The following is a 25668-nucleotide window of genomic DNA, read 5'->3' as shown; positions in this document are numbered from 1 at the left end:
AATCAAGCTATCCTCTTAAGAGCGAATATTATCTTTAGGTTATATTTTCAAATTTCGGTCATTTTTTGATAATTTTAACTTCATTTTATAGGTCAATTTTGGAGATTTTTTAGGTAATCAAGTTACGAGCCCTACATACGAATAAGTAACGACGCTTATGACTATTCCATTCAACGTTCTGTGTCATGTTTTTTTTTCTTCCTTCGACGATTTAACTGCTAGTGCGTCGTAGCACAGCAGTGAATTGGGTTTCCGAGTTGGACACAAAGGACATTGTCCTTGAATCCAATCTAACCCAATTGCATACGAAAAGGGTTGCAGTAATTGCATAGACATGCATTTCTCAGATAAACGAACCGTTTGATATCGCTCTACATAATGACCTCATTCTGCTCATTATATTTCTATCTGTGTAACCTTGACACGTGTTTTGCACTGAGGTGTAAACAAAAGCTTAATGTCTCTTTACAACGTAACTAATGTGCATGCATAACGCCTATTGTTCTTTTTTTAGACTGTGATGATTGTTTTAAGAAATTATCGATGCATTCGAAAGTGACGAAACCTCATTATATCCCAAGCAATGAATTACACTACAACTAATTATAGTCTTATTCTCACAGCACAAGCCCTTTGAGAGCGTAATTAGATCTGTGGAACATAAGATTCGGTATGTGGACATTAATTCAAATCTATCTGGTAAAATTTCAAAAGCGACCCTAGGAAAGACCAACCGATACGGGTTATGAGGTAGCCTAATGATGTGTTGCATCTGTTTCGTGCAAGACCTCACCGCTGGTAACCTATAGCCTTTGTAATTAAAATGTTCCGGGGTGTATCCCCGGCGAAGGCAGATTGCACAGTGGTTCGGATTCGACTTTAAACTGTATGTCCAGCCCCGATTAGCCTATCTGAGTATAAAATTCACTAAAACTTCGACATGGTCCCGGGTTCGAATCCCGGCCTTGAGATGGGGGCAATCATAATCCTCATCGCGATTAGCCAAAAGTTACAGTAAAGCCACCTTAAATAACAAAAATAAAGGCGCGAAACTTGCATTGCTCATACCAACATTACATGGCTACTGGCTCTACTACTCTGTCACCTTCTTTGTGTTTAATAATTTAATTTGTCAATTCCTTTCGATATCCACAACCAGCATCGAACCCGGGATTGCTCGTAACAAAGACGGAACGTGGTGAATGGCTGGGTCTCGTCAATGGATCCAAATCTATTATTGTGGAAATATTACAAGAATACAACACTACAGTAAACACTAATAATACAAAATTTTCGTATGAGGAATGAAATGCAGTACGTTGAAAAAATGTCACTATTTAAAGATACTGACTGATATCTGTTACAGTCTGCTGTTTTGTGGCAGTTGTTCGCTTTTACTCGTAATTAGGCCTGGGCTGATGTGTAGGTATTGGTAAGTACAGGTTGGAATTTATTCACCAGTATAGACCGATACTAGATTGATTTAGTTTATTTTTCTTCGTTTTTCTGCCACTTTAGGCTAATCGCGAAGATGATGAGTGATGACGCGAAATTGATGATGGGACACTAAATACTTTTCCGGAGTGTGTGTATTTCACGGAGACATCCCAAATCCTGTGCAATACCTACGGTAGGTACTTTCACTGAGTTTAATTATCGGGGAAAGTGTACAAAATTAGAAATTTGCCTTTATTTTGAACCAGTATTGTATGGAAGAGGTGACTTTATACCCTCTATCCACGGTATCTCTGGGCCAAGTGAACGAAAAGTTGTCTCAACGCAAGTAGTGACGCGAGAGAACTCGAGCAATGAACGCGTGATAGGGAAGTGAGTACATGAAGAGGAAAATGCGGCTGCAGACACCAGCTCCTCCCACTCGCTTTCTCCCCATCTCTACAGTTATTCGCGGCCTTGCTCCTCAGATTCCCAGGACAGAGTATAGGTATTGAGTGACTGCTATTTTAATATTACAGAATATTTTGTTTAATATATTGAACCAAAACATGGTAAATTAATGTATATTATATAGTGGATTATTTACATGTTAATATTAATATTTTGAACAATTTTTAATTATTACAATTTTCAAGCATCAGTGAGAATCGGTAATAGCATTGGTATCGGCCCATCCTTACTCCTAATCCAATCTTCCCGAATGTATTCAACGCAAACATATAACGCAGCATACAAGGGTCCTTATTTTGTCAGAGTGTAAACACGATAACAAATATCTACCGGAAAGATTAACTCGTATGTTACTCTTGTAATCGTTACATAGAGAATCGTTTTTGTACTCGGGTCAAAATCGGATTTTGTTACCAAAGTCCTTATGTACCTCTGGCAAAGTTTTTATCATCCGTTTTTTCCTCCATGTTGTTAGTTGTTTTTCCAGCCAAAGGGCATAAATCTGTTTGTTTATCTGTTAACAGTAGCACAGACAGATTCTGTGTATGCAGTGGCGTGTCCAGGATGGGGGGGGGGGATATTAGTAGGTGGCTACTCACCGGGAATTCCTTGAAATCCGGGAATTTTGCTTGAATTCTACTTGAACCTTTCTCCCTATACGTGAAAAATTGCAAGTTTTATTAATCCAAATCCCATTGATTTTATATATAGGGTGCCACGTTACTCAAACCTGCAACAAAAAAAAACTGTTAGTTTTCCAACATTTTGGCACCACTTTCACATCTCTACATTGCATATAACGGATATGAATAAAGTTTGTAATCAGGGAAAGACTTCTGGAACACCCGGTATATTTATTAATGCTCGAGGCAGGTTTTTCACAGTTTAGTTTTTTTTTTTTTTTTGTATTTTATCGAAATGAAAGCTGCGTGGCAAATATAACAGAATTCTATCAATTCAACAGAATTCTCTCAATTCATTTGCTTTGTTAGTTTCCCTTGCAGAAAAATCTATTTCACAGACGGAAGATTATTGCAAGATATCTTGAAGTCGATAGGTAAATTTGAGTTTGAACTTCTTATACAATTAACAATTTTTCGTAGATTAATATATCCCGTAACATTCGTGACTTGTGTTTGAGATGTATTTCGAGTCTGAGAACGTGAAATGGCAAATGTAAAATCCACACCTTAAATTACTTACCTTACCAACTGGCTCTACGGCTCTGGGTGAGCTTTGGCCTCCTGTACTATCAGCCTCCAAGCATCTCGGTCCAATATCTTCTCCCTCCATCCATGGACTCCCATTCTTTGTAGATCTTGTACGACACTATTCCGGAATATTAGTTTGGGTCTGCCTCTTCTTCTTGTGGAGTACATTCTCTCATACATGATTCTTCGCGACATTCTATCCTTATTCATACGTTCTATGTGACCCATCCAACTAATTCTTCTGGCTTTAATAAATCTTACTATAGATCGACCACAAGGAAAAAAACCTTGGGACGAAAAGTCCTCGCACAACTTTCCCTTCTTCCCTCCACCTCGGGCCATAAGGAAGCATTGTCCACTCTCCCCCTCCCCTACTCGTGGGGGTACGGTGCACAGGAGCCGCGGGTCTGCGCAAGTTGTTTTGCTCGTGGTTCCACTATATATCCTTTTGATTTAAGATGGAATGTATCTCTTCAATGTTTCGACTTCTCCAAAAATCCCCATCCTTGATTGGTCCATATATTTTTCTGATTATTCTTCTTTCTATTTTCCTTAATTGTTGTTCGTCTTCTAAACTCATTGTCCATACCTCAGCACTGTAAGTTATTACCGGTCTTATAAATGTTTTGTAAATCAATAGTTTTGTATATCTGCTAATTAACTTGCTTTTTAGTAATTGCATATTGGCATAATATGCTTTGTTCCCTGCGTTTATTCTTTCTCTAATTGTGTCATGCATATTATTTAGGTCATTTATCGTCATTTCAAGATACTTGAAGTTTGTTACTGCTTCGAATTTCTTGTGTGTCTTTTGTAAATTGGTGGTAACGTTTTTTACCTTGTTTTGGCGTCGTTAGTATGAATTTGGTTTTGTTCATGTTTGTATGTAACCCAATTCTATTTGCTGCTTCCTTTAATTATTCTTCTGTTCTGGATATTATAACTACGTCGTCGGCATATGCGTTAATTTGGCTAAGTTTCGTAAATATTGTTCCTCTTTTGGCTAATTTGCTTATTATTCCATGTAGTGCTGTGTTAAATAAGCATGTAGATAGTCCATCTCCTGCACCTTAAATTAAATATTTTAAATAAATATACCGTTTAATTGAATGGATGATATTCAGCGAACAACTTCCCCCCACAATTCATTGCGCGAAAGCACGCCCGCGGCCATGATTCCGGCAAACGTTTCGCAGCACAGACTTTGCACATGTTGAAAACATGTTTGATAAGCATTGCGCTCACAGCTATTGTGGCAGTGATTCAAGGTACAAATATAACTATTGTAAACCAAATGTGGACTTTCACATTAGATTATATACCAAACGTACACTTCAACAATGACCAGAGTATCTAAAAAGCTGCTATTTGCTACAAAGCAACTTTGTATAAAGCCTGTTTCTCATCGAATCAATCGGACCTATCCGATAGTGCAGTGGCTAATGTTATCCACTTGTAATCGAAGGATCCAAAATTCGATTCCCGGGGGAGGGAATTTTAAAGAAAATTAAAAATATATTTTAAAAAAAGGAACAAACTTTGTCTCGTGAAAATTATTCCGAAGTACAAAATTGTGTACTCTGTTTCTTAAGGCCGTAACGTATCATTGTCACTTTTCGTATGTGTATTGAGACAGGCCTAGAAGATATGCTGAAAAGTATATACAAACATACGCTTACTTCGAACGCACCAACGGATTGATAAGCAGTATTTCAAATTTTCTGTGAACATTATTAGAGATCGTACAAGAACCGCACGTGTTTCAATTGCAAATCATGCAGATGTAACGCTAGCCATAAACACAGTACCTGCCTTTAAAATACGATTCATATTTCACCCCGGATTGGAAAAATCACGCCATCTTAACCACCGACGAAACTCTGTATAAAGGTATGATGTTCTCTCACAATTAATACATAAACAATGGCACACAGACATACACAAAGCATTAATTCAAACTTCATTTGAAAATATACAATAATAGTAATATAATTAAAAATGTTAAACATAGGGTCATTTTCATGCACGCAGCATTTGCTTCGCTTCACGCTTGCTATGCCTTGCTGGACACAGTTGCAGAGCACGTGCAGTTTGGCCAGATTTCCCATCATGCTCTCCGCCGCTGACGTCACATTGAATATCCTCCATTGAATTAGAATTTTTTGGATAAATTGGAATCGCACAGACCCTTTATATTGTTGATATATTTATGTGTGTGTGTGTGTGAGTGGGGAGAGGATGTAATACACGTAAGGCTGAAATAGAGAAAACATCGGCCTCTATCCTTGAATTTTTGGAAAGTTTGCCTTGAAAACCGCGAATTATACTTGGATACTCGAGTACCTCTCGTTGCTTGTGCTGACCCACAAAGGAGCAACCCTGAATACGTTTCAAGTATAGAGAACGTGAGTTAACCACGCACAGACTTGTCTTCTTGGTGTATCGGTTACCGCATTTAACCGCACGAATTGAACCCAGGGTTCATGGATTGTCTTTGAGTGGCTTCTCAAATCTGCTACATAATATTGATTTGATACAGTAAATCTTGGGTGACCCCAAGTATTGTAATACCGTGCGTCCATTTCCTTGCAAGGCCGAGAGATCGGAAGAAGTGTGGCGGGCGGCGCTAGCGGAGATGCCGACATTTTCGGACAGTAACGTCCCGCTTATTTTTATGGACATATCTTTAGCATGCAGATATTTATATTAATATTGCAAAACGAGCACTAACCTGTGTTATAAGAGTTGTTCAAAGTGATGTCCACGTACATTCACACATTTCTGGCATCGTTTTAATTTTAGTAGCTTAGTGGCTGTATGTGCTGTTGATTTTGACACACCCACCTCCTGTGAAACTGCGTGGAGGTTTGTTTGGAGAGGGTTCTAATGCTGCCCCAATTTCGTCGAATTTTTCTTCTGTCTGTCTGTCTCCGTCGTTTTTGCTTAAGGGTTCTAAAATTTAACGATCCAGTTTCTCGGAATTTAAGGACAAGAGTTCTAACCATCTCTCTACCTGGAAGTGAAACGCCAGGGAATTTGTGTGCAAATAGCCTACACACGTCTCGAGACGAGTCTGTTTTCACGCAAGTGTCATACATAAAAATCATTTGTTCTAACGTGAACTTTGCGGCTGGCATTTCAATCACCTCACTTACACACAAAGAAGTAGTAAAAACTAACTAACTAACTAACTAACTCTCTAGCCTTCTTAAACCCGAAGGTTCATGGCTGCAGCAACATAGGCCTTCCATCTGTCCCTATCTTGAGCAAGATCTATATACTCTTTCCCATCCCTACCGATTTCCTTTAGGTCCATCTCAACGTTGTCCCTCCATCTTCGTCTTGGCCTTCCTACAGGTCTCTTACCATCAGGTTTCCCAACAAGAATCCTGTAAACTCCTCTTTCCTCTCCCATTCGTGCCACATGGCCTGCCCACCTAAGTCTTCTTGATTTAATTATTCTAATAATATCTGGACATGAGTACAAATTATGTAGTTCTAAATTATGTAACCTTCTCCACTCACCTGTCTCCTCATCCCTTTTAGGTCCAAATATTTTCCTAAGGATCTTGTTTTCAAATACTCTCAATTTATGTTCCTCTTTCAATGTAAGGGACCAAGTTTCACACCCAAATAATACTACAGGCAAAATTACTGTTTTGTATATTTTAACTTTTAGTTTCTTAGATATTAAACGAGAAGACAAAAGTTTATGAAGAGAGAAGTAACATGCATTTCCTGAATTAAGCCTACTTTTTATTTCCTCTTTAATATAATTTTCATTTGTTAATATTACTCCTAAGTATTTGAATTTGGAAACTGGTTCAAACGAGTTGTTATCAATAATTAGATTTTGATTATTACCTAACACTTGGTTTCGGCCTGTAAGCATATATTTAGTTTTCTCTTTGTTAACTTCCAAACCTATCTCTTTAGCAGTTTTGAAAAATATTTTAGCATTATTCTTAATTGTATTCACATCATCCCCCAGTAAGTCTACATCGTCTGCATATGCTAACAACTGAGTCACACCATTTAATTTTAGTCCTTCTTTAGTTTCTTTTACCTTCCTTACAGCATATTCTAAGGCAAAATTAAAGAGCAATGGAGATAATGCATCTCCTTGTTTTAACCCATCATGAATTGTAAATTTCTCAGACATATTATTACCCACACGAATTTTACTTTCTGTTTCACTGGTGCATATTTTTATCATACTAACAAGCTTCTTAGGTATTCCAAACTCTACTAATATATTATATAATTTATCTCTTTTGACCGAATCATATGCTTTTTTGAAATCAATGAATAGCTGATGGACATTCTGATTATATTCCCACTTTTTTTCAAGTATCTGTCTAATGTGAAAAATTTGATCTGTAGTTGATCTGTTACGTTTAAATCCACATTGATAATCACCTATAATTTCATTAGCATATGGGGTTAGTCTTGTTAAAAGAATGTTAGACAATATTTTGTATGTTGTTGAGAGTAGAGAAATTCCACGGTAATTACTACAGTTCATTTTATCACCTTTTTTAAACACAGGAACAATTATGGATTCTTTCCACTGTTGAGGGATTTCTTCTTTATTCCATATTAAACAAATTAATTTATGAATTTGACATATTAATGAATTTCCACCATATTTAATTAACTCAGCTGGTATTAAATCAATGCCGGGTGCTTTGTTATTCTTTAGCCTTTTAATAGCATCTTTAACTTCAGTCAAGCTAGGTTCTGGAACTAAAGGTTCTGCTGTGTGGATTTCATTTACTTCTGATTTATCTCCTACATGGACATTTAAAAGGTCATTAAAGTAGTTCTTCCATCTATTTAGAATATCGCTTGGGTCAGCTAGAAAATCACCATCTTTATCTTTTATCAAGTTTACTTTAGGTTGCCACCCCTTTCTAAATTCATTTACACCTTTATATAAATCTCTGATATTTTTATTTTTGCTGTTTGTTTCAATTTCGTTAATTTTGCTTTTCAAGTAATCTCTTTTTTTACTTCTAAACGTGCGGTTAACTTCTCGCTTTATTCTATTATAATTGCTTAGATTTGTATCGTCCGAGTTATTTAACCACCTAAGTCTAGCCTGATTTCTTATTTCTATTAGATTATGACATTCATTATCAAACCATGGCTTACTTTTTCTTGGTTTATGGTATCCTATACTTTCTTTAGCTGCTGATTCTATTGCATTACGTATGTGCTCCCAATTCTTATTTACGTCTCTTTCATTTATATTTTCATCATCATTTAAATCCTGCAAAACATCAAATCTATTTGACAGTTTAATTTGGTAATCTTTCTTAATTCTTTCATCAGCAAACTTTCCTGTATCAAATTTTATAACTTTTAGATTTTGTTGCTTATGATTTATCACTGAGAGTCTTTCTCTTAATTTAGCAATTACTAAATAATGGTCACTGGCACAGTCAGCACCTCTATGTGTACGAACGTCAATTATACTAGTATGCCTTCTCTTATCAATGAGAATATGATCTATCTGATTATGAGTTTTACCATCTGGAGAAGACCAGGTATATTTATGGATATCTTTATGTTTAAAAGTGGTACTTTTCACAATTAAATTCTTTGAGGTTGCAAAAGTAATCAATCTTATACCATTATCATTACTTAATTCATGAAGACTTTCTTTACCAATCGTGGGTTTAAATGTCTCTTCTTTGCCAATCTGTGCATTACAGTCACCTAACAGAATTTTCATATCATACTGGGAAAATTTATCAAAGATCTGTTCTAACTCTGCATAAAAATCATCTTTAGTATTATCATCTTTATCTTCCGTTGGTGCATGTATGTTTATTAAAATAATTTTACACCACCTACCCTGTAAAACTGCATATGATATCCTATCATTAATAAATTCTACTGTTTTAAGAGCCGAGAAAATTCTATTATTTATGAAAAAGCCTGTTCCAAAATTATGATTTTCAGTACCACCATAGAAAAAAGTATAATTTTTAGTTTTACAATTCCCTTCTCCTGGCCACCTAACTTCCTGGACAGCTACTACATCTAATTTATACTTCACTATCTCATTAACTGTACACTGAAATGCCCCAGGCCGGTAAAGGCTCAGAACATTCCAGGTGCCTAATTTAATATCCTTATTCCTAATGTAGATCTTATCCTTAGTCCAGGGACCTCCCAAAGTAGTCCCCACCCGGAGATCCGAACGGGGGACTATTTTACCTCCGGAATATTTTACCTTGGGAACATCCATGGCCTTATATTTCTGTTTCTTGACATGTCTTTTTACAGTGCAGAGTTGTCAGCTCTACGCCTAACCCCCAATATGATTGGAGGAACTACTACACAAGACAAACACAAACATATTAGACAGCACAATTACTACACAAGACGAACACAAACACATTAGACAGCATAACTACTACACAAGACACACACAAACACATCACAACTATAACACAACATAAACACAAACACACCACAACTACTGCACAATATAAACACACACACACACACACACACACACACAAATCATTATTAGCACATAACATAATTAACACAAATTATTAGTTAGTTCAGTACTTACTTACAAAGAAGTAGTACGGCAAGTAACCAAAAACCACACTCTTTCACACAGTACGAAATTAACACGCTCTTGGTTCAAGGTCTGTTCCTCACTCCATACGCAGCTCTGTCCAGGGCACCTGTAGTCGCGAAGGAAAGAACAACTCAAGCTCGGAGCTTTCAGATTGCAAACAATGTTCACGAAAACCATTGACTTTTGACGGTTTAGTCTGCAACGCAATCTTGATACAGTGTTGCACATTCGAAACCTCCAAACGATTCCGAGCGAAGCAATTCGAGGGTACACGTAAGCGGGACGTTATTGGTCGAAAATGTCGGCATCTCCGCTAGCGCCGACCGCCACACTTCTCCCGATCTCTCGGCCTCGCAAGGAAATGGACGCACGGTATTTGAATATCTCTCTCTCTCTCTCTCTCTCTCTCTCTCTCTCTCTCTCTCTCTCTCTCTCTCTCTCTCTCTCTCTCACACACACACACACACACACACACACACACACACACTCACTCACTCACTCACTCACTCACTCACTCACTCACTCACTCACTCTTCCTCCCTCCTTGCATTTATAAATGGTGTATGTTTCTCCTTTGGGAACGTATTCGATGCCAATAATATTGTTTGAAGTGATGTTTTATCCTTATATTTATTGTAATTACATAGCACCTCTTTGTCCTATGCAGTGAATTATCCACACACGACCAAATTTTCCACAACATCCACTTCAAATTCTTCAGAAGGGCCCAATTTATTGACTTTTTGATACTAAATTTACCTTTCCCCCACCCAGATGAAAAATTTCTGTTTAAACCCGTTTCCCAACACACATGAGAAACCATTGTTATAATACCTTAACGAGCAACTTGTAAACAGTACCGCATAAGCAAAATATGGTGGTAAGTGGTCAGGATTCAGAAAAAAAAAATCTCATCTGTGAAGTGAAGCAGTGAGGTAAATGTGACCGATATGCATGAATCCGTGAACAGTTTGTTCCGTAAAGAGGTCTGTTCATAATAGGGATGGCCAAACGGATCCGGATCCGAAAAATCCGGATCCGTTCGGATCCGGATCCAAAAGTTACGGATCCGAGAGTTCCGGATCCGCGGATCCGGATCCGGGTCTGAAAGTTTCGGATCTGGATCCGGATCCGAAAATCCGGATCCGGATCCTAGAGTTTCGTATCTCAATCCCATTATAATATTACCACACCTTAGTCCTACAAGAATTTTTTTCAAGTGTTGTTCCTAAAATACTTTGCTACGCATCGGCTAACACACTCGTGCACAAATGTCCGAAGTGATTTTGTAAATGCCATTGAAACGAATATGTATTCATTCGAATGTATTGGAAATGAAAACACACATAAATGTGAGACATTCCATTCGAGGATGAAACCTTTAACACATATAACAAGATAGAAATGTTATACAAAAATTATACAATTGTTCTACAGTTACAGTTCAACAAATTAAAATGAAACATTATAATATATGCAGTGTTATATAATTACAAAGCGTAAGACTAACAAGGGAGGTTATCTAAGTGTCGCCCTCCGATTTCTATGAAACTTGGCAGGCGTATAGTGGGGCCCAAAGGAAGAAATACGTGTTTCTTTGTTTCAGCTAAAAAACTGTTTTAGGGGGCAAAACCCCCTCAAATGTCAAGATAAGGACAAATTGAAGTGAGGATCTGACCCCTGTGTCCCTCCGATTTCCATGAAACTTGGCAGCTGTATAGTGGGGCCCAATGGAAGAAATACGTGTTTTTTTTGTTTCAGCTAAAAAACGGTTTTAGGGGGCAAAACCCCCTCAAATGTCAAGATGAGGACAAATTGAAGTGAGGATCTGACCCCTATGTCTTTCCGATTTCCATGAAACTTGGCAGGTGTATAGTGGGGCCCAACGGAAGAAATACGTGTTTTTTTGTTTCAGATAAAAACGGTTTTAGGGGGCAAAACCCCCTCAAATGTCAAGATGAGGGCAAATTGAAGTGAGGATCTGACCCCTGTGTCCCTCCCATTTCCATAAAACTTGGCAGGTGTATAGTGGGGCCCAAATGAAGAAATACGTGTTTTTTTGTTTCGGAAAAAAATTTGTTCTAGGGGGCAACCTCCTCTCAAATGTCAAGATGAGGACAAATTGAAGTGGGGATCTGACCCCTGAGTTCCCCTCCGATTTCCATGAAACGTGGCAGGTGTATAGAGGGGCCCGAAGGAAGAATTACGTGTTTTTTTGTTTGAGCTAAAAACTGTTTCAGGGGGGCAAAATCCCCTCAAATGTCAAGATGAGGACAAATTGAAGTAAGGATCTGACCCCTGTGTTCCCCTCCGATTTTCATGAAACTTCGCAGGTGTATAGAGGGGCCCAAAGGAAGAAATACGTGTTTTTTTGTTTCGGCTAAAATACTGTTTTAGGGGGCAAAACCCGCCTCAAATGTCAAGATTATGACAAATTGCCGTGGGAATCATCTGACCCCTGTGTCCCCCTCCGATTCCCATGAAATTTGACAGGTGTATAGAGAGGCCGTATGCCCCCTGTTTCTTCCTATGCCATATTTACGTGGTTTCGGGGACAGATCCCCACTTCAATTTCTCCTCATCTTGACATTTGAGGGGGGGGGGCTCTATACACCTGCCAAGTTTCATGGAAATCGGAGGGGGAGACTTAGACCTCCCTAGTAAGTAAGTGTATTAATTAATTACAAATCGCGCACGCGAGCACACACACTATATATATATATATATATGTGTATGTATATTATATATATATGTATATTAGCAGGTAACAATATGTTATAAGCACATTCTTACTTTCCAAAGAAGCGCATGTGGGATGGCAAAACGGATCCGGATCCGAAAATTCCGGATCCGGATCCGAAAGTACCTGATCCGGATCTGAAAGTACCGGATCCGAAAGTTTTGGATCCGGATCCGAAAATTCTGGATCCGGATCCGAAAATTCTGGATCCGTATCCGAAAGTTCTGAATCCGGATCCGAAAGTTCCGGATCCGGATCCGGATCTGAAAATTCCGGATCCGGATCTGAAAATTCCGGATCCGCAGATCCGGATCCGAAAAATTTTAGGATCCGGATCCTAAGGATCCGGATTTCGGATCCGCCAGGATCCGGATCTGGCCACCCCTAGTTCATAACAGTCCCATTTCCTTGGCAGGAGGAAGAGGAAGACTACCATTTGACGAATCTTAAGTCTGGGGACTGCTTCATTATTTTTTTGTATTATTTTCGATCAATGTACGCTTTAAGCATGTCTGCAAGTTGTAGATTGTTTTGTGAATGTAATACGTCCTTCGTTTCAGGTACAACATGGTGGACGTGCTGTCGAACTTCCAAGAGGTTTATCAGAAATGGGAGACGAAGAGCCAACCCCTGCAAGGGGACGCCACCCGCAAGGAACCCCGGTCAGCCATAAGATTACTCTCAGGGAATGAGTTCAGGCGGTTTTGCGAGCTCAAGCAGAAAAGGCGCCAGATCGATAAGCAGGTGGCCAATGTGGTAAGTTGAACTCTTGTCTCTCTTGAATTCCTAAACTTGCAACAAGGCAGGCAGGCATTCCATTTCTCCCTATCCTTAGGTACGGCAAAAGCTGGATTGGCCGATCTTGTCAGTTGCCTTCAGGTTCGTTTCAGCGTTGTCGTTCCAACTTCGTATTTGCCGACCTCCGTGGAGGAGTGGTTATCACAGCGGGTTCTTTCAGTTTCATCCTCGTCGTCGTGATTAGCCTAAAGTGACAGAAAAACTATGCTAATTAACAAAAATCAATAAAACCCAACTTCGTATTGGACTTCCTACAAGTCTGTTACCAATTTTCCCAACGAGGAACCTGGAACATTTAGTCTATGAAAAATCATTGGAAGTGTTTTGTCATCATTGTCATTACGTTTTCATACTTTCAAGCCGGTCGCGTTGCGTTCTCGACCACGGTACTCGCCACCAAAGGTTCCATGTTTAAGGCCTAGGCTGGGCATAGGTGTTCCTTGAGGCCATGTAAGGACAAGAAAGTAGCGGTGTTATGTGATTAACCATATCTACTTACGATTTGGCACACACAGGAGATGTACTATGTAGAAATTTTAGCGAAAATGCAGGCTCGAACCCAGGTCTTTGGCATACCAGGTCATTACTCTACCAACTGAGCTACCGACCCTTCGCTCGAATTTTCGCTGTCGCTGATTTACCTGGGTGGACTTGTCCACCTACAATTGCATTGTTTATTCTCTTCTTTTAGTGACAGGCAAAAATTGTCAAATACACGAAGAATTGAATATACACTGCCTGACAAAAAAAGTTAAGCACCCAGAAGGAGTGGTTGGACGTGAATGAAACTACATATGCTGAAAGTCCATGTACCTTTATTGAACTGATTACAATATAGGATACAAGAGTCAAGCCCGTTGGCAGTTACAGGTGGAATGGTGGCGCCAGGTCAGTAGGGTGTCGCACCCCCTCTGGCCGCAATGCATGCCCTTATGCGGTTCGGAATAGTGTAAACAGCCTTTGGATCCTCTCCTGAGGCACGTTCGTCCACAGGTGTTGCAGCTGTCCCTCCAGATCCCGCAGGTTGGCACTAGGACGGAATCCCCGTCCAATGTCATCCCACACATGTTCAATGATGGAGAGGTTCGGTGATCGTGCTGGCCACGGGAGGACCTCAACATGCTCTAGGCAGTCCATAGACACATGGGCTGTGTGTGGGCGTGCATTATCTTGTTGCAACACTGTCCCAGGGTGCTGTGCCATAAGGGGTAGGACGTGTGGACGTAGAATGTCTGTGACGTATCGCTGTGCCGTCAAAGTCTGCCGAAGCACTATTAGAGGTGACCTGAACGCATATCCAATGGCTCCCCACACCATGATGCGAGGGGTCACACCTGTGTGTCTCTCCACAATGTAGGCAGGATGTGCCCTCTGCCCTCGACGCCGCCACACCCGCACACGATGGTCATCGGAGGTCATGGAGAAGCGGGACTCATCACTGAACATGATGCGACGCCATTCGTCCTCTGTCCATGCCTCCCGAGCACGACACCACACCAACCGCAGGTGTCGGTGTTGTGGTGTCAACGGCAACCGGCGCATGGGGCGGTAGGACCCGAATCCGGCGGATGCGAGTCGTCGGGACAATGTGCGGGAACTCACAGGATGTTGTAGAGTGTCCAGTACATGTTCTCGGATGACGGGTGCCGAAGTTGTGGGATCCCGCACTGCTTGGAGCGCCATACGACGGTCCTCCCTCAGGGTGGTGTTTCTTGGTCAACCTGAACCTGCACGACGTGTATGGGTGCCCTCATGTACCCATTGATTCCAACATCGGGCCACTGTGACATCTGAATGGCCCACATGCCTGGCAATTGCCCGATACGACCAACCCGCCTCATGCAGTCCCACAATGCGGCCTCTGTCAAATGCTGTCAATTGCCGGATCGGCTGTCTAACACGTCTGCGAGGCCTCGCCGGTGCTTCGTTTTCCTCTCTGAACTTCGTGCTGCACTCTCTGACTCACAGCAGGTGACTGGTCCCACCTTATCAGCAACAGGAGGTGACGTCACAAATGCCCTCTGGTGGGCGTTCTACACATTACAGATCCTTGTACATCTAATCATTTACTCATACATCAATGGTATGCAGGTATACCGAAATGGGGTAATCTTCGACCACTCCTTCTGGGTGCTTCACTTTTTTTGTCAGCCAGTGTATATGGAATAAGAAAAAATGATGTTAGATCCAGTTGGTGAAAAGTATAGTTAGTAATTCATATTATGATAAATAGTAGTGTGCAAGTATAAGTCTCTGGTACAGTGGGATCCATGAGTATTACCGTGCAAATTGTCTATGACTATTTTCATTAGTTTTTCTCTTACATCCTATGTGTTTTTAAGCGATGGAATTTTATGTATGCTGGTGCAGAAGTTATCGACAGCTTGTTTTGAGTTTTCTTTTAATTCTTGAAGCTCTTATTGGGTAAAATATAGTGCACGAACATGGAGATGGACAATTTGCACGGTAATACTCATGGATCCCACTGTACTATCCTTAGTCATGAGGTCCCAATATAATCCTTGCCTTCCAATAAGTTCAGAGGAGATGATAACCATTGAATGCTATACAAGTATATTTTCATTACTTAATTATAGTACTTTGTAAGTCTTGGGGGGGGGGGGGTGATTCCCTGGACTTCCTCTAAATACGTTCATGTTTAGTGACTATTTTAAAACTTTTTAGTGCACACATAACTCAAAATGCATCAAATCAGAGCTGAACATCAATTGACACAATTAAACGTGTAATTTTGATTTTTCTGAAGTGATCGTGTCTGATGTTCTCAATTGATGATGCATTTTAGTCCATCACATTGAACAACAGCTGATAAAAGTACCTTTTTCATGTACTTTTGTGTATATTTTTATGTGCCAAGAGTACATCATTAGCAGTTTATGCATTTTAATGTTATTGGAATCAACATTTTTGTGTCAATTGACACATTTTGGGTTCTGTGTGTGGTTAAACGATTAAGGTGGGAGAGGCCGTTACTTCGATGCTGTGACAGCTACCCATATCTACATGGGTATGTCCGAGTGTTGTAATATATCTCGAGGCCACATCTTTACCGTGCAGGAAATACTGGATTGTCCTCGGTTTACATGCTGTGGAAAATAAGCAGGATGTGATCCGACTCATATGAGGAGCTCAATTGTTCACAGAGTTTGTTCAGCTTTTCGGAATATCATTGAAATGTTGACAGGAAAACCGTGTTGTATAATTATTAAGAGCGGAATGTGGTCGTATAACCTTCTGTGAGCCTCGGTGCTGTGTGTTGACAGAGCTTGGTTGGACTTTAATGTAGTGGAAACGGAAGAAATCCAAAGTTCAGAAACTTGTATATAAAATAATAAGCGCTTTTATTGACTCCAAAAGGGGTGGGGACTTTGTCTACCTCGATATATGTTGCCGTCTTTGGAAAGCCGACCTCCGTGGCGGAGTGGTTAGCACAGCGCGCTACGACGCCAGAGACCCCGGGTCGAATCCCACCCTTGGCATGTGTGTTGTTTGTGAGTGTCCCTTCATCATATCATCACTCCGTATAGTTTTAGCTCGTGCTAGGCAATGAATCGGTTTTAAATATTGAATCAGGAAGTTTTCAACAGAGCTATTCAATTTTCTTGGTAGAGGTCTGTCCTTAATTATGTTTTAGTTGAGGGGCATATCCCCGTGTTGCGTGACGGGCAAAAATAGCCTATGTGCTGAAGTGCCTATAATATAATATGAAAGCCAATCAATCGATTTATGTGTACCTATAGATAGAGCAGAATGCACCCTTTCAATAGGTAGCATTACTGTATTTTTTATATCAAGATTTTTTGTCTGTCGAAACTTTGGTAAAGAAGGATTGAAAAACTCGTGTTCTGCGTGGGAGCCAAGGACGTATTGAGGGAAGTGGGTCCAAGGGGTCCGGACCCCACGATAGACTTACTAAGTACTAAAATGAAATTATGAAAATGATGAAATAATAAAATAATTAAAATTGAATAATGAAAATGAACTTGTCTAATCGAGGGTTATCTATTTCCACCGAACTTATTGGAAGGCAGAGGATTATATTGGGATAGTATATGACAAAGAAGATTTATGCAAGATTTTTACTACTTATAATAATATGCATAAATGTTACCAGGAACTTTATTTTTCTCCAACTGGATTAAAGATCCTCTTTTTGATACTCAATAAATATTTAATTCTTCATCTATTTGACATTAATTTCCTTGCCAGGGCAGTTGTTTCTTTTACAAATTTTGCAGATCTTAACTATACGTAAGCTACATATAGGCCTTGAGCCAGGCAAGTTGTCGGTACCACTCGGGGGGATGGGCTCTCATGATTTTTTGGTAAGGTTAGGATGCCTAAAGATGAAAAATATGTGATAGCATGTCATAACTCTTTGCGTTATCACTCCATTCCCTAGACACCTTGATGTAAAAAAGAAAGTTATTGATAATTTTTAATATTAATGACTCTTACTATTAGAAATAACAATTACAACAATTAAAATATATCAATATTTTAATAATTTAATTAACAAGTTTGACGGGATTTAACACCATTACAGGTTTCCACTGGCTATTTGCTCATCCTTAAAGTCTTTATACCTGAATTGACAACTGAAGTGCGCAGCTGTGAGAATGACACTATACTTTGTCCAGCTAACTGTGGAGCAGGCAAACGAAAATAAGTCTCTGCGCAAGTAGTGACGCGAGACAGCTCCACCAATGAAGACGCGAGAGAGACGGAATTGCGTGGAGTGGGGGAAAGCGACTGCAGTTACCAGTCTTCCCAGCAGCGTGTACGGCTTCGCTCTGGCCACTCGATTTGCCTCGCTTCTCTGACGCTATGAGCGGCCTTGCTCCACAGTTAGCTGGGACAGGGTATAGCCGGCCGAAGACTGTAAGAATTCATGGAGGAACGAGGGCAAGTGATTACAATGCCAGAATCGATGGCGTGGAGAGACACAGGAAATATGGAAGCCGGACAGACGCGATGAGAGCTCTTGGAGTGTCTGAGTGTGTCATTTCCCGCTAGTAGATTCAGTTCCAAATGACGGGAAATGTGTAACGACGGTAAAGTCAAGGCCATTTGTGAGCAACAAAAGCAAAAGACGACGGGTACCTCTTGTTAACAACCCGTTGAAACAGATGACAGAATGCAACGGAACTGCAACATGCCCTTCTCACAGCAACAGGGTGCAGGTGTCATCTCAAACTATGCAATGGCCGCACAACGCCGTGAAGTTCTCAGTCCGTAGTAGAAACTTCGCGGAGGAACATCGCAATTGGGGCCACACCGAATGGAGTTAAGCGCTGCTCTCCGATGAGTAGGGGTTCAGTTTCCAACCTGGTAATAGACGTGCCTAATCTGGAGGGAATGTGGAACACGCAGAAACCCTGCTTTTGTGTAAGAAACATTCTAAAATGGAGGTACTGGACTGATGGTATGGGCTGGAATCAAAATTGTTGGTCGTACGGACCTCCACATTATCCCAAATGACAGTTTGACGGTTCCTAGTTATATGGACGAGATCCTCAGACCTTTTTCCATGCCGTGCGCAAATGAAATTGGTGATCATTCCCTTTTCATCGACGATAATGCTCGTTCTCACAGAGTTCTGTTAGTGCACAACATGCCAGATGACAAGGGAATTGAGAGTATGGAGTGGCCAGCGTGATTACTGAACTTAAATATCATTGAAATGTCTGGGGTGCGCTTGTTAAAAGCATTGCAGGTAGGCCGCCACCTCCCTCAACATTGCCCTAAGTGAAGAGTTTCGAGGAATCCCCCAAGCTCTTATCGATCACTTTATCGAGTCCATGCCACGCAGATGTGCAGCTGTGTTGGCCGTTCGAGATCACACACAATACTAGGTACGAGTTACTGCTATGACTATCTCCGTTTCTGAACTGTTCTATTGCTGCACACATTACTGTATCGTGACGCACATCATCTGAGCATTGGCTCAAGCGACTGTAGGGTCTTTCTGTTACCTCTTCTAATCCATACTCTACTGTATATCCTCTCTGCATGTTCTTTCAGTTGCATAAACCTGGGTTGTATATGGTTTTCGTCAAGTTCTTTCTGTTTCTCTCTTGATCCCTCAGTTTTTTGGCGCAGCGTACTTTAAAATTGTGAGTCATGCGAATAATCCCCCCCATTAAGAAGTTTCATGGCCCAGAGGAAATGAATAATAAACCATGTGTAATACGTATATCCAAAAAGAGGGCAGTGGACAGCAATGAATGGACCTTCTCTTAGAACCTTCATCATGCGTTTACAACTCCCGATGGTCTGTTACGCAAGACATAAAGTTGCTTTAGATACATACTTGCAGAAAATGTTATCCCTCCTGAGGAAATATCTGGAAATTCAGCCACGGCGAATGATGGTATGGCTCTTATTCAGAGAGTGAAAGAAGAGGAGTCAAACTTTGGTGAGGTGGTTGGTTATATCTGCCTTGCCCATGGCTTTGCGGGAAGGAAATAGGAATCCAAGAATCGATGTTGTGTTTGATACGTATAATGAGACGTCCATATAGAACACCAAAAGATCAATCAAAAGGGAAGAAATCAGGCACCAGTCGCAGAGCATTTCATCTTTCCAGATTGTCAGAAAGTGAAGGCAAAAGCAACTCATTGTATTTCTTGTTAACGAGTGTAGGGAACCATAGCATTTTGTAAAACTTCTGAATAAAATACTGTTCGCGAACTGTGTAGATACATGGTGCAAAATCACATCTGAAATGCGCCCAAAATCTTCCGTACATTATGTGAATTATTTGGAATGGCATCTATTCTGTGCAAAGAAGGATGAGGTATCTTCCACCTTGGAGGAACTACCTCAAGAAACATGCCTAACGTGCGAATTATCAAGGTGCTATAAGCAAGAGATGTCTTCTGAATTATCCATATACACATAGTCCAAGTGGGAGAGGATGACATTGAAATAACACGATGGAGCAGAGCAGCTGGTAACAGATTGGACGGAGTGGCAGCCAGCACCTCAAACTGTGTTAGATCTACTAGCTTGCAACTCCATTAGGAACTTAACTAGCAATGTGTGTCTTCTGTCTAAGTAACATCAAGTGCACTGACAAGCGCAGACTTCCCTAGTGTAATAATCAATGAGAGATGGCACCTATTAAGAAGATGATGATAATGAAAATAATGAAATTTTGTTTATGTTCAATCATAACATACATAGGTATGTAAGGTTTAATAACTATTATTATCGAAAATTGTAAGTAAATGTTATGCATTTAATCTGCGTCAGTATATAAGGAATACCATAAAGTTTTTTTTATTATTATAAGTATTCTATTAATATTATTGAACTTAATAATTAAAATCATTATGAAATGGTATTCATTGTAATCAGTCTGTTGAAATTAAGTTTATTTATTCAAATATTGTGATGAATTTATATGCTATTTATAAAAATGTTAAAAACCATTATTTTTCGGCTATCGTTACTAATTCAATAATATTATATAAAAAGCAAAGAGTTATGAGATGCTATCACCCATTTTCCATCTCTAGGCAAAAAAATCATATGAGAACACCCCCCCCCCCCCCGAATGGTACCGGACGTCTAAATTTGAGGTCCTGGCTCATGGACTAATAATGAATACAACCTGTTATTTCACTATCCTTATACAGTCAGTCTTTTTACCTATTCATCTAATAAAAATATTAGTTAATTTGAATATTTTAATTAATAGTACTTTAATATAATTATAATTATTTTAATTTAAACATTATTATTATTAACATAGTTTTGATACACTTGGTTCGGACCCTTCCCCTCGAAATACATTTCTAGTATTACGGAACTTTGTTTGAATCTCGTAATTTCTTTATATAGAATTTAGTATCGTGTGGACTTGTACCAGCAGGGTTCAGAGATCCTTGTTCATGTGTGGAAAAAACAGCGATAAAAAGACGTGTCTAGGTTTGTTGTGATGGCGTCCAGCAGATATCGAGCCTCTTTGTGTAGTATTGTAATGAGTCATGTTGAGGAAAGAAACTCACGGACAAAGGTGTACGATTTCGTTTATTTATTGTTTGTCTTTCTGCAGACAGAGATATAGATTTGAAAGTAAATATAGACTGCAGTGTTTGAGTATGAGTGAGAGCCTTGATTGTTCTATTGTTTTGACAGTTCACGAGTGTTGCGCATGACGCATTGTGGTTGTCGTCACAGCTTCAGTGTTCAACGTGAATGTACACCATGTCACTATGGAATTCTCACGCACACCAAGCCATACTCTCTATTTTTTGCCATTCGTTACCCAGTGTCGTCATTTTGAGTGACGTTCAGGATAAATTTTGTCTTAATGCCCCCACTCCCAACATACAATTTCAATTATACATTATTTGATTTAATTTTTATTATTCGCCGTTGCTTTCATGCCATTTTAGCTAATCGCGACGATGGGGATGAGTGATATGGTGAATGGGATGGATACTCACAAAGAACACCCATGCCCAGACAGGAATTCGAAACCCCTGACAATTTTAATTGTATTTTTTAGGTCAACTTATGTAAGATGGTCAATTAATGATATATTTTCATATTTCAAATCTTATTTTTTTCATTTTTTGGTCTGTTTCAAATCAATTTTTCTCCAATCGAGGCATTGCTGTAGGTGAGACTCGGGGCTGTAGCAGCCCCCCACCCCACCAAAAAAAATCCGGCCTTGTCTGCAACGGAACAGTTTTCATTGTAAAGCACGGTAGACTATAGAAGACTTAACTCTGCTTGGACCCCGTTCGTGCCACCCGATTACATGTATTGTTCTTCCACATGCCAGGGCCTCCTCGATGGCGTAGTCATCGCGCTGCGACGCCAAGGGTCCCGGGTTCGAATTCCGCTCGGGCTTGGTTGTTTGTGAGTGTCCATTCATCAATTTCATCACTCATCCCCATCTTCGCAAATTACCCAAGAGGCACAAAACGCGAAGTAAAATAAACTAAATCAATCAATCAATCGATGGCGTAGTGAACGTCGTCGCCTTGTGATCAATATCTCCCGATTTCGATTCCCTGTGCAGACACATAGTGGTTCGAATCCCACTTTAAACTGTAGGTCCAGTCCCGAAATGCCAACTCCGCTTCCGCCGGTTTACAACATAAAGTAACAATGTTCAATTCATCTGGAATATTCGAGTTACAAGTCCCACCCAGTATCATATATCCCAGGCCCTACACCCGCCTAAAAAGGTATAAATAATTACAGCAGTACGGAAGCTCTGCGGTAATATCTGAAACGTTTTCCCAGCGATCTTCTTGCTTTGTTCCAACGAATATGCCAAGAGAACCCAACTCATTGTTCAGAATATTAGGGCTCACAAGTAAATTTCACTCTGAGGACGTCGATATTATTACTTTCTGCAGCGTGCAGGATGTTGAAAGAGCATGGCTGGCATCCAAAGTTAGTGAAAGTGCACGCACAGATCAGAATACCAACATATTTGGTGCCCTCTTTTAGCGCAATACCCCGTGTTAACTGCTCGATTTGGCCATCGAGAGTTCTGGGATTTTTTTTTGGTGATAATGGGCTGTGCAATCAATGCACTGTTAAGAAACTGGAATTTTCAGTCGTGGCGCATGCTTAATAACATAGGCCTTGAACTGGTTTCAATCGTTACTTCACTGGTCGACTTGTGCGTTTGTACGAACTGTGTGAAGCTTTCACCAAAAGATTTTACGCTGTATGGCTCGTTTCCGTATTTCTTACTTCCATTAGTTTCTTCCAGTGTAATTTAGCCGCATATACCTATTGGTCCTTGAAACACAGAGTCGAATGGTTCACAGTAGAGATTCTCGCGTAACTTGTAGGGAAACAGTATAAGGTCCGCTTTAGACGAAAGCATTTCCATTAGCATTTCTGCTGGCGTAAATGCTTAGAACAATCGTGTAGCATTTTTTATAGCTGACGATACTTTACACGGAAGCATTTCCTGCACATTCCAGTTAGCGATTGCGAAGCGTGCAGGGAACGTTAGATAATATACAGCACGACAGGCACACCGAGTTTCGTAAAGGCGATCGGAGCGTGTTGCTGATCACATGACTTCCACAAATGGCTGAGATTGTGTGTGGACACATACCCCTCATGTTCCCATGTGCCTTTTACGAGAGCAAATGCCATCATAAGAAGCCATTGACAAGATTATTATTTCTCGAATGTAGGCTACTGCAGTTATCGAAGGAATTGTTAGAAGTGCGCGTCCAATCTCCTGCATATGGCGATAGCCAATAGCAGCGCACTGCAGCGGTGCCATGTCGAAATCTCACACGGAAAAGAGACAGCCTTGTCAAGGAGAGCACGGCAACGTCGCATGTCTGTGATTCGCTGGTGCTGTTCAGCCGTTCAAGGCCATATGCAGGAGATTTGACGCGCACTCTAGTCGAATCCTGCCGACAACTTTCCTGACTTAGGAATTTCTGCAGGCCACGGACACTTCCTTCCACTTTAAGCTGTCATTGTACGACGTTAATTATAATCTACTAGTCAACATATTGCTATTAGTTAACTGCGGTAATGCTTATTGACAAACAGGATAGGACTGTTGTGTCCCAGTTCGAAAATTAACTGGTGTGTGGCATACCTTAATCAGAAATTTCGTCTATACGTAACCTCTGCTGTGTGCAGTTAACGAAACGCACAACGGAGGCTGGGATCCTATAGTCGAAGCCTGAATAAAGGCATGATTGTATCATTGTATTTGTCCCACCATCATCTCTCCGTTAGTTCAAACCTACTGTTAAAGGCTTACATATGTTTTTCAGCAGTTCAAAATATTATTATTACTACTATTATTATTAACCTAGAAAGGTGGAATCGCTATGCAAATAACCACAAGAGAATCATCCAACAAAATCCAAATGCCACAAGAACAACAAGACAATCAGCCATATTCCTTTCCCCGATGCTTTTTTCCACTAAATGGAAGTTCTACGGTGCGGAAAACTTCCGTCTGTTCATAAAACGTGTCATTACTGTATTCCAAAAACCAAAAACACTTATTTTTACAACTTAATGTCCCTGTAGGTAAAGGTGTGTGTTGGTTCAGGGTGCGAAATCCCGGAGGGGACAGCGGGAATTTCCCCACCACCAACAATAATCTTGTCCTAACTACTCCCCCTCGCACTTTTCCTGGGGGTAGAGTTTGTTCTAACAACAAAGAAAAACAATTAGTTTTGAAGTCGAATATATTTTACTGGAATAATATCGAAAACATACACAAATAACGAACAACAAAGACGACACTGAACTCTCTAAGGACACTGAACCCAGCAATCCCCAGAACACAGAAATTATCAGACTTATTTCTTCTCCATTTCTAATCGCTTTTCGTCAGTTACCGCAAAGCAAATAAATACATAAATAAAGCATGTAGTAACATTTAGATGTGAATTTTATATCTGAAACTAATATCTTCTTATGTGTCTTAATTTTTGCCCCTCCCCCTAGTCACTCAAATCACTATTCATAGCATTAGTAGTATGTAACAGGGTTCTGACATTCCACGTTTCAATCCTTAATCTTACCTTCTGTTTCCTTCTCTTTTCCCCATCAGTGTCCTTTGTCATAATGTGTCCTTCCCAGACATCCCCCTCCCGGACATCCGAATGGGGGGCTAGTTTACGTCCGGAATATTTTGCCTTGGAACGACTCATCATGATTGCAGTTTTTCTAGGGAAAAGATATATGCGGTAGCTTCCCGTTGCTTTCCGCACACCACTCTCTCTCTTTCGCATCTTGAAAGATCCCAGGGGCCCCCAACGAGGTGAGGAGAGTGGATTTGGCTAAATGAGCCCTCCGGACTTCACCGAAATTCACTGCACCAAACTTATGGTGTTTGGATATAGGTTGCATATCATTTCCATCAGGGTTTTTGACTCAAGGTCGAGAAATCCCATTTAGCCTTTGCTCCCCCCCCCCATTAGTAGTATCACTGGTAGTATATTAAAATTTTCAATTTGCAATCGAATTTTGAACACACAGTGTATACTTTGTAATTTAATTATATAATAATTGACATACATATATTTAATGACATACACACACATGTGTGTTAGTGCGTGTGTCTGCCTGCCTGCTCCCCCCCCCCCTTACCAATCTGCAGTTATTTCGCACCCTGTAGTTGGTTACAACCTTGTTAGTGTGACCCATTCGGTTGTTGACCCGTACTGTACTCATCTGACTGTTGGCACGTCTTCTCCATTATAGGCAATACATGTAGTTTTTTATGTTATTTAAAATGTTGTAACATTGGTGGATTTAGCAGTTCGCACAAAAGGCACGTTCTACCTCTCAATAAGAGGTGACTGCTGTTAGTATTGTGAAAAGTGATGGCATCGTTATATTCCAACGAATGGTTTAGTGCTAACGTCGTCGCC

General features: G+C 40.3%; 1 protein-coding gene across 3 annotated transcripts in view; it reads left to right on the top strand.

Annotated features, from left to right (window-relative positions):
* mino (glycerol-3-phosphate acyltransferase mino) overlaps positions 1 to 25668 on the top strand; it is a 138843-nt gene that overhangs the window by 76072 nt on the left and 37103 nt on the right. For all 3 annotated transcript variants that reach the window (XM_083126825.1, XM_083126824.1, XM_083126826.1), the window contains exon 2: positions 13018 to 13213. In XM_083126825.1, the coding sequence (XP_082982951.1) occupies positions 13025 to 13213 (189 nt within the window). In that variant the 5' untranslated portion in view covers positions 13018 to 13024. The remainder of the gene's footprint in view (positions 1 to 13017; positions 13214 to 25668) is intronic.

Source organism: Lepisma saccharinum, chromosome 8 (assembly GCF_977018435.1).
Source record: "Lepisma saccharinum chromosome 8, izLepSacc3.1, whole genome shotgun sequence".
Classification (NCBI taxonomy): Eukaryota; Metazoa; Arthropoda; class Insecta; order Zygentoma; family Lepismatidae; genus Lepisma; species Lepisma saccharinum.
The sequence above is the reverse complement of the archived record's forward strand: the minus strand, read 5'-3'. Positions and strand labels throughout refer to the sequence as shown.